Source organism: Triticum aestivum, chromosome 5D (assembly GCF_018294505.1).
Source record: "Triticum aestivum cultivar Chinese Spring chromosome 5D, IWGSC CS RefSeq v2.1, whole genome shotgun sequence".
Taxonomy (NCBI): domain Eukaryota; kingdom Viridiplantae; phylum Streptophyta; class Magnoliopsida; order Poales; family Poaceae; genus Triticum; species Triticum aestivum.
In genome coordinates this window covers 256004469-256018967 of record NC_057808.1, presented here as the reverse complement: position 1 = coordinate 256018967, position 14499 = coordinate 256004469, and the positions used below count along the sequence as shown (strand labels likewise).

The 14499-nt window shown below is 51.0% G+C and overlaps 1 protein-coding gene across 1 annotated transcript; it reads left to right on the top strand.

Annotated features, from left to right (window-relative positions):
• Positions 1–11721: 11721 nt before the first annotated feature.
• LOC123124628 (enoyl-[acyl-carrier-protein] reductase, mitochondrial) lies at positions 11722–14248 on the top strand. The gene is made up of 9 exons (XM_044545213.1): positions 11722–11942; positions 12030–12265; positions 12356–12499; positions 12597–12699; positions 12861–12960; positions 13244–13320; positions 13398–13476; positions 13716–13834; positions 13925–14248. The coding sequence occupies exons 1-9, from the start codon at positions 11794–11796 to the stop codon at positions 14016–14018; spliced, it is 1101 nt and encodes a 366-aa protein (XP_044401148.1). The 5' UTR covers positions 11722–11793; the 3' UTR covers positions 14019–14248.
• The last annotated feature ends 251 nt before the right edge of the window (positions 14249–14499 follow it).

Sequence of the window (14499 nt, the reverse complement as noted above, 5' to 3'; positions counted from 1 at the left end):
TTATAGTTAAACCGGACGTTTCCTTTTATCATAGGCTGCCGACTTTCACCATGCCTCCCAAAGCTCCTAAAGCCTCCATCACTTGCAATTGGATGAGTTCCAATGTCACCAACGAGACGTTAGCAGATTTTGTCAAGTCTGGCTACCTGCCTAAGAAGGACGTCATGTCCTACCGTGCCCCTGACCCGTCAGAAGAGAGACCACAGCCAAAGGACGGGGAGGTAGTGATTTTTGCGGATCATATGAGCCGGGGCTTCGCACCGCCCGGCTCAAAGTTCTTCAGAGACGTGCTGAATTTCTTCGACCTGCGGCCTCAAGACATAGGACCCAACTCAGTGTCCAATATCTGCAACTTCCAAGTGTTCTGCGAGGTCTACCTTGGAGAGGAGCCCAGCCTTCTGCTCTTCAGAGAGCTCTTCTACCTGAACCGTCAGAATGAGTGCGCCAATGGGCCAAGTTTGGAGCTTGGTGGCATCTCCATTCAGCGGCGGAGGGACTGCCTTTTCCCTTACGCAGAGCCGCCAAGCCACCCCAAAGACTGGAATCTGACGTGGTTCTACTGCCAAGACACGTCGCCGGCTGATGAGAGTCCGTTGCCCGGCTTTCGCCCCTCGCGTCTAGAGCCGACTCACCCGCTGTCTGACAAGTTAACTCAGGCGGAGCGCCAACCTCTGCTCCCCACCATCAACAAGATCAAAGCTCTCCTGGGCAATGGTCTCAACGGAATCGATCTGGTCCGGGTCTGGATCTCCTGGCGGGTGATCCCATTGAGCCGCCGCCCCGGCTTAATGTGCGAGTACACAGGCCGAAAGGATGACCCCCAGAGACACAGCCGCAACGATCTTCCTGAAGATGTTGCAGAGGATATGACCAAGGCTCTCTTGAACGAGAGCCTGGCAGACTGCGGGAGGACCGGGTTAGCCCCCTTCTGCAAGACCAACCCAGCCCCAGCGGTAAGCCACTGATCTGAACATCTTATCTTCTTCTGTATATAACTTTCATCTGAATCGTTTTAAGAAGTCATCATTGTATTTTTCAGGCTGATGACAAGTTCTGGCGGGTCAAATATGACCATGAGGCGGCCAAGAAGGCCAGAAAGGCGAAGAAAGCCGCCAAGAAAGCCGCCCCTCGCAAGAAAGGAAGTAGGCCTACTGCTTCAGAGCTGATGCAACTAAGCGACAGCTCCGAGTCAGAGGTAACCCCTGAGCTTGTAAGTCCTTGTTGTATTTGTTGTTTATTGCTGTCCGCCTTATCAATACTTGTTCATCGACAGGATGACACCGGCGCAAGTAACCCGGTGGTTGAAGAGGTAATGTCACTTTCCTCCGACTCGGAGCCCTTGCCAAGGCTGAAAGTCCGAAGGGTAACCCGGAAAGTAAGCTTTTCACATCCTTTAGCTTATCAAGACCCTCAATTTATTTTGAAGCGACAAGTTCATGAAAGCCGGCGGCACACCCGGACCAACAAAGACACTGACCTTTCCGCCGGGTTACCTGACGCATCGAGGAAACGCCGGACCGAGGTGATCTCAAAGTTGTACCCTTTTCATCCTTTGGCAGGTGTTATACGTCAACCACTCAACTCTTCTGACTCAAATTATCAGGAAACTTCCCCCTCTTCTGGCGACTCTATGCAGTCGAATCTTCCGGCTTTCAAGACCGTGCCCGGGTAATGATGACCACCTCATGTTATACTTGTCCTTACTTACACTTTTGTGCTTAATCTTTTTTGTCTTTTCAGTGCCCAAGCAAAACTCAGCAAAAGGGCGAAGAAGCACAAGCCGGTCGATGAGCCGGACTTGCCTGAGCCAGAGGCAGCCGCTCAAGAGCCGCCAGCTGCCTCTGCTCCTGAGGCCGCTGCTCCAACCAACAAGCCCGTAACAGAAGCTTCTGTTAACCCGGAGGCCTCCAGCTCGGCTCAACCAGCAGATGACCCGGACGTGGTAATTACCCGGACGGAGTTTGTTGAGCCGGGGAGACCTACTGCGCTGGCCAAGTGCTCCGCCAAAGGGGAGCTGCTAGAGTCCCGCCGGGTTAACCTGGACCTCACCGACTACGCCAATTTGAACATTGGAGAGATCGTCTCCGGCTTCGTCAGCCAAGTGCACAAGAGCCGGGACGCAGAGATTGCCATGGTGAACCAGATCCAGCAGAAATCTGAGGTATTATTCTTCTGTCCTCTTACTTACTGCATAGTTACCTTTACCATGCTAGCCCCCAAGTCGACGACTTATGATTGAGTATGTTGTAGACTTAGGTTCCGGCTTATTTCCATGAGCCGGTAGTTTGTAGATAGGAACGTTCGATATGCATTAGCCCCCAAGTGCCAAGTGTCTTTGCTTGGAAAACGCTTGGGACTTTAAATTTGCATAGTAACTGTTCATGCCATAACCCGGAAATTTATGCAGGCTGCTGGCAAGAAGTTTGAGGCTGACATCTCTGATCTCAAGAACCGGCTGAAGATGCAAGAAATGGAGACCCGGAAGGCAAATGCCAAATTTGTGTCCAGTATTGCCGCGCAAGAAAAGCTGAAGACGGAGTTTGACGCTGAGCGGAAGGCTTGGGCCGAAGAAAAGGCCACGCTGGTGAACCGGGCTGAACAGGCGGAGAAGGCTCTCTCCGAGAAGACCGCCGAACTCTCCGGCTTAAAGCGCCAAGTGTCCCAGATGGTTGCCGCAATCTTCGGTAAGTCATCTCACCGGCTTTCATCAAGTTTAGAATCTTTATATCTCATAACTCATCCTTGTCGGCGGCTTATCTGATTCTGTTAAACAGGTCCCAGAAGTGCCAACCTCAACCAGAGTGTGGTAACCAAGCTGAAGGCCGTGTACACCCTGGTGGAGCAACTCTACACCGGGTCACAGCGAGCCTTGGCTGTGGTGGCCCTATCCAACGAGGTGCCGACTCACCTGGCGGAAGTTCTTCGCCGGTTCGCCGTTCTGCCTCAACGTATCCAAGAGCTGCGTCGGGCCTCTGCAAGAGCCGGAGCGATCGCCGCGCTGAGCCGGGCCAAGGCGTTCCTTCCAGAGTTAGACCCGGCGGACATCGCCCTCGGCTATCCAAGTTTGAAGGAAGACGGCTCAGCCTTCGACCAAAGGGACTTTGCCGCCTGCGTGAAGATCGTGCGCCCAGTGGCCACCCTCATTGGAAACGACACAGATCTGACCAAGTACCAGCCGGGTTACAATGCGGAAAATCAGAGGATCCCGACCCCGCGCTATGAAGCCCTCAGCTTAATCCCGCCGGCTCGTCAGCACACCTTCGCCCCGGAGATTGACCCCGCGGGCTTAATTGACGAGGAGGCTCAATTCGAAGCTCTGAGCGGCATCGACTGGAAGTCATCGACTTTCCAGGCTTTGGGAACAGCCGGAGGAGAAGAGAGGGACGAGCCGGAGACTTCAACCCAGCAAGCGTCTTAACTTCTGCAGGCGGCTTATAAAACAATGCTCCACCCTTTTGGACTCGATGAGTCTTGTAATAGAGTAGGACCAACTCTTTATCTCTGTCGTGCCATCGCGCACGCCTTGAATGCTGAAGTCTATTGAAGTTGTCTCCTTTATATTTCTCCGGGTCATGATTGATCATTCATATTCCTTAAGCTCAAAATAGTTGCCTTTAACTATCCTGCATAAAAGGACAAATCACAAGTCTCTAGGCGGCTTACCACACTGAGAATCATATGTTTTAGATATATAACCCAGAATATGAATCAAAAAAGACTGGTCCTCAATTATATCCGTAATACAGCCGTATAACATACTTAGCGGCCTGCAAGCATACTTCCGGTTTAGATAACCCGGGTAATAAGGTTGGTACGTCAATTCCGGTTTACCTGTCTTAATAACTAACACTGCGAATCAATGTTAAACCGGCAAAGTGAGACCCGGCTGTACACACTTTGAAATAATCAGAGGAAACTTGCTATAAAGCAGAAGAACTTAGGGGCTTCCGGTTCGAATACGACCAGAGACCCGGCCCAAAGGGGTTATGCTAGGATTCGAATACGATCATATAGCCCCCAGTGGGTGTGGCGATGCCAATCAAGAGGGTACCGACAGCTATGTTCTCTTTGGTTCGAATACGACCCATGTTTGAACAGGAAGCCCCCAAATGACTTAAAATTGTTTAACGACGCTGATTCGAATACGATCCACGTCGGTTCCCAAAGGGGTTAAACTATGATTCAAATATGATCAAAGAAAACCTCCCAATGAGCTCGGCACTTTGCCAATCAAATGGGTATCGACAGCTATGTTCTCTTTGGTTCGAATACGGCCCATGTTTGAACAGGAAGCCCCCAAGTGACCTTATTGCCTACGGCTAGATTCGAATACGATCATAAACCGGATCCTCCTTCAAGTTATCATGTAATCTTACAATGAAAACAACACGTGCACCTTTGGAGGAGAAAAAAGGACAGAGGTCCTGCTTTATTGCTTATCATAATATATACATGGCGTAGAGAAATATGTACATTAGGAGAGCCGGTGGCTCAAGTGTAGTAAGGCCGAAGCTGAGCTATGTTCCACGGCCGACGGGTCTCTTCCTCCGACTTACGTGAATCTTTGTGCTCCCGAATGTCAATGAGGTAATATGACCCGTTGTGCAAATTCTTGCTGACCACAAAGGGCCCTTCCCAAGGCGGGGATAGCTTGTGCGCATCTGTTTGATCTTGGATGAGCCGGAGCACCAGATCGCCTTCCTGGAAGACCCGGGATTTAACCCGGCGACTATGATAACGGCGCAGGTCTTGTTGGTAAATCGCTGAGCGAGCTGCGGCCACATCACGCTGTTCGTCCAACAAGTCAAGAGCATCTTGGCGCGCCTGTTCATTGTCCGCCTCAACATAAGCCGCCACTCGAGGTGAGTCATGACGGATGTCACTGGGGAGGACTGCTTCTGCTCCATAAACCATGAAGAAAGGCGTGAAACCTGTAGACCTGTTAGGAGTAGTGTTGATGCTCCATAACACGGAGGGCAACTCCTCCACCCAACAACCCGGCGTCCGTTGCAAAGGGACCAAAAGCCGGGGCTTGATGCCCTTCAGAATCTCCTGATTAGCTCTCTCAGCTTGACCATTGGATTGAGGATGAGCCACTGAGGAAACATCAAGTCGGATATGCTCTCGTTGACAAAACTCTTCCATGGCGCCTTTGGATAGATTGGTGCCATTGTCAGTTATAATGCTGTGCGGAAAGCCAAAGCGAAAGATCACCTTTTTCATAAACTGAACCGCCGTGGCTGCATCACACTTGCTAACTGGCTCCGCTTCCACCCACTTGGTAAATTTGTCAACTGCCACCAAGAGGTGGGTCTTCTTATCCTTGGACCTTTTAAAAGGCCCAACCATATCAAGCCCCCAGACCGCAAAGGGCCAAGTAATTGGGATCATCCTCAGCTCCTGAGCCGGCACATGAGCCCGTCGCGAGAACCTTTGGCAACCATCACATTTACTGACCAAGTCCTCCGCATCAGCATGAGCCGTCAGCCAATAAAAACCGTGGCGAAAAGCCTTGGCCACCAGAGACTTTGAGCCGGCATGATGGCCACAATCCCCTTCATGAATCTCACGCAAGATCTCTTGACCTTCCTCAGGGGAGACACAACGCTGAAACGCTCCTGTAACACTGCGGTGATGCAACTCGCCATTGATAACAATCATTGACTTAGCCCGCCGGGTTATTTGTCTGGCCAAAGTTTCATCCTCAGGCAACTCTCCCCGGGTCATGTAAGCCAGATAGGGCATTGTCCAGTCCGGTATGATGTGGAGAGCCGCCACCAGTCGTGCCTCCGGGTCAGGGACAGCCAAGTCTTCCTCTGTAGGCAACTTAACAGAAGGGTTATACAGGACATCCAGGAAAGTATTAGGCGGCACCGGCTTTCGCTGAGAGCCCAGCCGGCTTAGAGCATCAGCCGCCTCGTTCTTCCTGCGATCAATGTGCTCTACTTGGTAGCCCTGAAAGTGCCCAGCAATGGCATCAACTTCGCGGCGATAAGCCGCCATGAGAGGGTCCTTAGAGTCCCACTTGCCTGATACTTGTTGAGCCACCAAGTCTGAGTCGCCGAAACACCTTACCCGGCTCAAGCTCATCTCCTTAGCCATCCGAAGACCGTGGAGCAAGGCCTCGTACTCAGCCGCATTGTTAGTGCAAGGAAACATCAACTATAGCACATAATGGAACTTGTCACCTTTAGGGGAAGCCAACACGACTCCAGCCCCCGAGCCCTCCAACTGCCTGGACCCATCAAAGTGAATAGTCCAATATGTGTTATCCGGCTTTTGCTCGGGCACTTGTGACTCTGTCCAATCATTGATGAAATCCACCAAGGCCTGAGATTTAACAGCAGTGCGTGGCACGTATTTCAGACCATGGGGTCCGAGCTCTATAGCCCACTTAGCCACTCTCCCTGTGGCCTCTCTGTTTTGAATGATATCACCAAGAGGGGCAGAACTGACCACAGTGATGGGATGACCCTGGAAATAATGCTTAAGCTTCCGGCTCGCCATGAACACACCATAAACAAGCTTCTGCCAATGCGGATACCGCTGTTTGGACTCGATGAGCACTTCGCTGACATAATAAACCGGCCGCTGAACCGGATGCTCCTTACCCTCTTCCTTGCGCTCCACCACCACAGCCACACTGACAGCTCGTGTGTTAGCAGCCACATACAGCAATAAGGGCTCCTTGTCAACTGGAGCAGCAAGGACTGGGGGCTCTGCCAGCTGCTTCTTCAAATCCTCAAAAGCAGTATTAGCTGCATCATTCCAGACAAAGTTATCAGTTTTCTTCATCAACTGATATAATGGCATGGCCTTCTCACCCAAACGGCTTATAAACCGGCTTAAAGCAGCGATGCGACCCGCCAAGCGCTGAACGTCATTTATACACGCCGGCTTAGCCAGGGAGGTGATGGCCTTGATCTTCTCCGGGTTAGCTTCAATGCCTCTGTCAGAAACCAAGAAACCCAAGAGTTTGCCTGCAGGAACACCAAAAACACACTTGGCCGGGTTAAGCATCATCTTGTAAACCCGGAGATTATCAAAGGTTTCCCTTAAATCATCTATCAGGGTTTCCTCCTTTATGGACTTAACCACAATATCGTCCACATAAGCATGAACATTGCGCCCAATCTGGTTATGAAGACAGTTCTGTACACAACGCTGATAAGTCGCCTGTGCACACTTGAGTCCAAAGGGCATAGACACATAGCAGAAGGCTCCAAAGGGAGTGATGAACGCCGTCTTCTCCTGGTCCTTAACTGCCATTTTAATCTGATGATATCCGGAATAAGCATCCAAGAAACTTAAGCGCGCACAACCTGCCGTAGCATCAATAATTTGATCAATACGGGGAAGGGCAAAAGGATCAGCCGGACACGCCTTGTTTAAGTCCGTGTAGTCCACACACATCCGCCAAGTGCCGTTCTTCTTGAGTACGAGCACCGGGTTAGCTAACCATTCTGGGTGAAAGACTTCAACAATAAACCCGGCCGCCAAGAGCCGGGCCACCTCTTCACCAATAGCTTTCCGCCTCTCCTCATTGAACCGCCGAAGGAACTGCCTGACCGGCTTAAATTTCGGATCAACATTGAGAGTGTGCTCAGCGAGTTCTCTAGGTACACCTGGCATGTCAGAAGGTTTCCATGCGAAGATGTCCCTATTCTCACGGATGAACTCGATGAGCGCGCTTTCCTATTTTGGATCCAGATTGGCACTGATGCTAAACTGCTGAGATGAATCTCCTGGAACAAAATCAACAAGCTTAGTTTCATCAGCCGACTTAAATTTCATCGCCGGCTCATTTTCCGTAGTCGGCTTTTTCAGAGAGGTCATATCTGTTGGGTCAACATTGTCTTTGTAAAACTTCAACTCCTCTGTTGCACAAACAGATTCTGCATAAGCTGCATCGCCTTCCTCACACTCCAGAGCCACCTTCCGGCTGCCGTGAACCGTAATGGTCCCATTGTGACCCGGCATCTTGAGCTGTAAGTACACATAACACGGCCGTGCCATGAACTTGGCGTAAGCCGGCCGCCCAAATATGGCATGGTACGGACTTCTTATCTTAACCACCTCAAAGGTCAATTTCTCCACCCTGTAGTTGTTCTCATCTCCAAAGGCCACTTCCAACTCGATCTTGCCGACTGGATAAGCCGACTTACCAGGTACCACACCGTGGAAAATAGTGTTTGACTGGCTGAGGTTCTTATCAATCAACCCCATACGACGGAAACGTCTCATAATAGAGGATGTTGATGCTGCTGCCTCCATCCATGAGCACCTTAGTGAACTTATATCCTCCCACCTGAGGAGCCACCACTAAGGCCAAGTGACCCGGGTTATCCACCCGGGGAGGGTGATCCTCCCTACTCCACACTATAGGCTGCTCAGACCACCGCAAGTAGCGTGGAACCGCCGGCTCAACAGCATTCACAGCCCTCTTATGAAGCTTCTGATCTCGCTTACACAGACTGGTGGTAAACACATGATACTGTCCACCGCTAAGCTGCTTTGGATTGGTCTGATAACCCCCCTGCTGCTGTTGATGACCCTGGCCAGACTGCTGATTAAAGCCCCCTTGACCGTTCTGAGGATTAGAATTTGAGCCGCCGCCCGGGCCATGAAAGCCGCCGGCGCCTGAGCCGCCGCCCGGGCCATTGTAATTCTTAAAGGCCTTCATGATTGCACAATCCTTCCATAGATGGGTAGCTGGCTTCTCTCTAGAGCCATGCCTTGGACAAGGCTCATTCAACAGCTGCTCCAGCGTCGGGCCTGACCCGCCGCCTCGGGGAGGGGGCCTCCCCTTGCGTCGCTGGTTATTACCTTGTGAGCTGGCGTTGGCTACAAACTCTAGGCTGCCATCGGCCTTGCGCTTGCCTCCTCCTTGGTTTCCCGGGTTATGCTAAGGACCCTTGCCATTGCCGTTCTTCTTTCCCTTCCCTGTCCTTTCATCATCTGAAGCGGGGTCCTTGGTACCATCAGAATCGGCGTACTTGACAAGAGCCGCCATCAGTGTACCCATATCATTGCAGTCGCGCTTAAGCCGCCCAAGTTTCATCTTCAGGGGCACAAAACGACAATTCTGCTCCAACATTAAGACTGCAGAGCCGGCATCCATCTTATCTGACGAATGTATGATCTCTTTGACCCGGCGAACCCAATGTGTCGTGGATTCACCCTCCTGCTGCTTACAGTTAGTCAAATCCATAATTGACATAGACTGCCTACAGGTATCCTTGAAGTTTTGGATGAACCGGGCTTTCAGCTCAGCCCAAGAACCGATGGAATTCGGTGGCAGCCCTTTCAACCAAGTGCGGGCAGTCCCATCTAACATCATGGTGAAGTACTTGGCCATAGCCGCCTCACTGACCTCCAGCAGTTCCATGGCCATCTCGTAACTCTCGATCCAGGCTGCGGGTTGTAAGTCTGCCGTGTAATTAGGCACCTTCCTAGGGCCTTTGAAGTCCTTGGGTAGACGTTCATTGCGGATAGCTGGCACTAAACAAGGGACACCCCCAGTCCTGGTAGGGATACCCACGTCGACGGAAGTCGTCGGATAAGCCGGGGGAGTCTGGTAAGCCGTCAACTGAGGCACCTGCTCCGCCTCTTGCCGCGCTCTGTCTTGGTCTGCTGCGTGAAAGGCTCCGTTATGAGCCGGGCCATGGCCAGGGGGCGGGTCATGGCGTCGGACGTTACTTGAGCCTGTCGCTGAGACCATGTGTCTGCTGTAACTCGGGCTCCGGCCTGGACGAGGGGTCGAGTGGATCCTGTCCCGGCTGTAGGAGTACGCCTCTTGCTGCGCCAGTGCTGTCTGAAGGAGTTCCCTGACCCGGCGGGTTTCAATAGCCGTCGGAGAGTCGCCGTCAACTGGGAGAGCCGCCAGCCGTGCTGCCGCGGCGACCATGTTCTCCAGCGGGTTATTATAATGACCCGGCGGTATTGGCACGTACTGAGGCGGGGCAGGGGGCACCTGGGGAGGCCCCATCACTTGTGGCTCAATAGGGGTCCCAGACCCGGGCACTATGACCCCTGGCGGGTTACTAGACCCTGCACCTGGCGTGTTGAAGAGGTTGCGTGGATCGTAAACCGGAGGGAGTCGAGATTGGGCCTTTTGATGCCTCCTTCTCATGACCTCATTGGACGCGTTTTGATCCATCGTGAGCCGGAAGGACTGCGCCTGGATCAACTGAGTTTGGGCGTCGAGAGCCGCCCTCTCCGCAGCCATCCTGATCCCTTCTGCTGCCAGATCCTCCTTAGCTTTCACTAGATCCAACTTTAACTGTGCCACCTCCGCATCATGCTGAGCTTGATCCGCCGGGTCAACCGTGGCGGTTAACAGGGCCGTCATCTTGTCCGTGAGATCCATTAGCACCTGAGCCGGCGAGGGCACCGGGTTTCCCGCTCCAGCAACAGGGTTCTGAACGGGCTGCGCACCGGCCATGAAGATTCCAACCCGGCTTGGCGGCTCAAACGGGTCCGGAATACTGTCACCATCGGAACAACCCATGAGCCTGCCATCTTGAAGTTGATACAACGAGTTTGACTCATCGGTGGACAACTCGCCGTCAGAGCCGGCGGCCGTCTCATCACCAGATCCAGATCGATCAGAGAGCCCTCCATGGATACATCCCACAAAAGCATGCCTTAAGGCAGGCCGGGCCCGGGCGGGTCGTGCACGCTGAGCCGTCTCGATGAGATCGGCGCAGAGATCCGGCTCAGGGCCCGGCTCACCAATCTTGCCAATGAAAACATGAATTCCGCCGAAGGGGACCCGGTACCCGTACTCAATTGAGCCGGCGTCGGGGCCCCAGTTTGCATCGTCGATGTAGAGCTTGCCGCGACGACTCTTGGTCATCCGGCCCACAGCGTATCCCTTGAGCCCTTCGAAGCTGCCCTTCAAGAACTCAAATCCACCGTGCGCTGGCCCCACGGTGGGCGCCAACTGTCGTGGAATTGTCACGGCAGATGTCCTCGAGCTAGGACTTAGTCGTGGAGCCATCGCAGCTAGGAAGCTTGAAGGGGTTAAGTGGGACAAGGAACACGAGGGTTTATACTGGTTCGGCCCCTTACGGTGAAGGTAAAAGCCTACGTCCAGTTTGAGGTGGTATTGATTAGGGTTTCGATGACCAGGGAGCTTAACTGCTATGCCTGGCTCTCGATGAGATCTTCTTGTCCCTAAACCGCTGCCGGGTCGTCCCTTTATATAGGGAGGCTGACGCCCAGCAGCTCTCAGAGTCCCGGCCGGCTCATAAGAGTGTCCGGCTCGGACTCTCAACTATTCTTGCCTTACACTACAAGTTCTACCAGAATAATGATTGTAACTACGGGCCTTAAGCCATATCCGGGTCTTAAGCCCATCTTTGGCCCACCGTCTTCAGGCTTGTCACCGGGCTTCTGGCAATGACCACTATGAGTAACCCGGCCCCTCCTGGCGGGTGACTCTAAGGTCTATATCCTCAACAAATAGCGAAGTTTAGTTTTGATAATAGGTCAGATGTTTTTCTTTGTAATAGTTTTTCACCCTGCATGACGGATACTGTAAGAAATGATTGTATTAATCTATTTTAAGTTTTAATATATGGGTTTTTTTCAAAAAGAAATCTGACATCAGATTTTTAGTTCTTTTTAGGTGTCAGATTTGTATTTTTTTAGGTGTCAGATTTGTAGTGGAATCAAAAAAGGACCAGCAAGTGTATTACTGTATTACTGGGCTGACTTGGGTTGGGCTGGGCTGGGCATGATTGAGATTTGCTTTAGAGACCTCTAGAGAAACCCCGGCACCCCGTAGCAATGGCGTCGGCACTCCGCCTGATGCCGTCGACGGCGACGCGCCTCCGCTTTCGTCCCCGCCTCTCTTTCTCAACCGCTGCGTCGCTCTTCTCACCGCCCTCCAAGGCCGTCCTCTACGACCAACACGGCCCGCCCGACCAAGTCCTCAGGTATCGATCTCTCTTCCGCACTGGCTAGATCACCATACGCCGAGCAATAGCATTAATCCTCCAATTTAACGCCACAATCTTGCCAAGGGTGGAGGATGTGCCACCGGTGGAACTCGGGGAGCGCGGCGTCTGCGTGAAGATGTTAGCCGCACCCATCAACCCCTCCGACATCAACCGCGTCCAGGGCGTCTACCCCGTCAGGCCTCCCCTCCCCGCCGCCGTCGCTGGGTACGAGGGCGTCGCCCAGGTCCACGCCGTTGGCCCCGCCGTCACCCGCCCCCTCTCCCCCGGCGACTGGGTCATCCCTTCCCCGCCCTCCTTCGGTCTCCTTCTCTCCCTGTCCTGCCTCACTTTGTTTTTCCTCGGGCTCGCTCCCTCCCTGAATTGGATGGAATTCGTTGGTTGCGGTGCAGGAACATGGCAGACCTACATTGTGAAGCCGGAAGATGTGTGGCACAAGGTCCGTGACGATGTTCCGGTGGAATACGCTGCCACTGTCACGGTCAACCCCTTGACAGCGCTCAGGATGCTGCAGGACTTTGTGAAACTCAAACCTGGTGAGCATGTTTCACCCTTGTCATCCATTTTTGCCACCTTGCTTGCTTCCCTTAGCATGCCCTCTCATGCCATGGCATCCATTATTTGCTATATTAGGTGATGCTGTTGTCCAGAACGGCTCGACCAGCATCGTTGGTCAGTGTGTTATTCAGCTCGCCAAAGTGCAGGGAATTCGCACCATCAACATCATAAGGGACAGGTAAACCAACTTGGGAACAAAAAAGATAGTTAAATACAGCTGCTGTCAGCATTTGCTGCATGATCATGATAATTTGCTTAATATGGTGCTCTACTTTCAAGTTGTTTTATATTTCTTATCCATATTACTTGCTTCATTCATCTGTAACTGAATTGTTGTAGGCCTGGGTCAGAAGAAGCAAAAGAGAAACTTAAACAGCTTGGTGCAGATGAGGTCTTCACCGAAAGTCAGCTAGATGTAAAGAATGTCAAGAGCTTGCTGGTACTGCTCTGCAGCCTGCATTTCTCACCTTATCATCTGTGAAATTCTTTTGTTTCAAACCAAAGTGTTTTTCTGACCTAGGAAGGTAAAACAACCTGTTGCTGTTAAAACAAATTATTAGTCATGGTAAAGTGTAATGAGCCCTACAGAACTCAAATCGTGAGTTTGAATAGAAGTTATTGTTTATGCTGAGGTGCAACCATGCAGGTTCCAGTTTGTTTATCTATAAGAGGACTTCGACCATTTCCTTATGTTGGTGCAATTTTGGTTTCTGTCATGTTAGGGCGCTTTACCAGAACCTGCATTAGGATTTAACTGCGTTGGAGGAAATGCTGCATCTTTGATACTGAAGTTATTAAGGTGACGCTGTTAAACTGGATGAACATCCAATTTGAAATTTGTCATTTTGCATAACTAGCTATAACCCTTATCTTTAGGCAAGGAGGCACCATGGTGACATATGGCGGAATGTCCAAGAAACCTGTGACTGTTTCTACTTCGTCTTTCATATTTAAGGTCAGCCCATCCTTTCCTACTTATGACTCTACATATAATATGTTTGGCGGCTCTAAACATTTCTACCTTTTGAGAATTACTTTGTGCGTTAGAAGTATTAGTCTGGAATGCCTCGTAAAGTGCTGGATTATTATGTAACAATCGTACATCAAAGTTTGAAGAAATGATATCGTTTCATGCTGCTATGTGTCGGGTTGTTTCTCCTGTCAATTCTTTGACAAGATCCGATGCCTTGACAGGATCTTTCCCTCAGAGGGTTCTGGCTACAGAAGTGGATGAATTCGGACAAGTCAGAGGAATGTAGAACAATGATAGACTACCTCTTGGGCCTTGTGCATGAAGGCAAACTTAAATATGAGTATGTATCTTGAACTAACCCTGGGTCTTAAACGGCCATACACTTCCTATCGAGAAATGAATGAATGCTTTGAAACATTTTTGGCTACAGGATGGAGTTGACCCCCTTCAGCGAGTTCAGCATGGCTCTTGATAAGGCCCTTGGAAAACACGGAAGCCAGCCAAAGCAGGTTCTTAGGTTCTGATAAGATGATGACGAGGTAGCTAGTATTGTGTTGGCCCTGGTGCAAATATTTGTATGGTCGTATCACTTGTGTGCATGCGTGTGTGTAGTTACTAGTTAGTGGTTGAGAGTTTTTTGGTTAGCTATGAACTATGGTTATCCTGGGCAATAAAAATATAAATTCTATACCACAAGATATATGATTGTATTCAAGTTCGAAAGAAGTAAACCTGGACCGAAGAAGTTCAGTTCCTTCTATGTGTGTGACCCAAGAGTCAACTTTAATTGAAAAAAAGGGATATGATTGTCTTATAGTTGGAGAAATTTGTAAGTTAGTGACAACTAGTACATCATTTTGTGCCAGCAGTAGGTTTTAGAGGTATCGATTTGCTTGAACCATCAGAAAAATAATTGTGAAACAAACGGAATCACATTCTTATCTTCCAAGAGAGGGATATTTGGAGTTGTGGCACCATTTTCCCCTCTACCACGTTTATATGTAC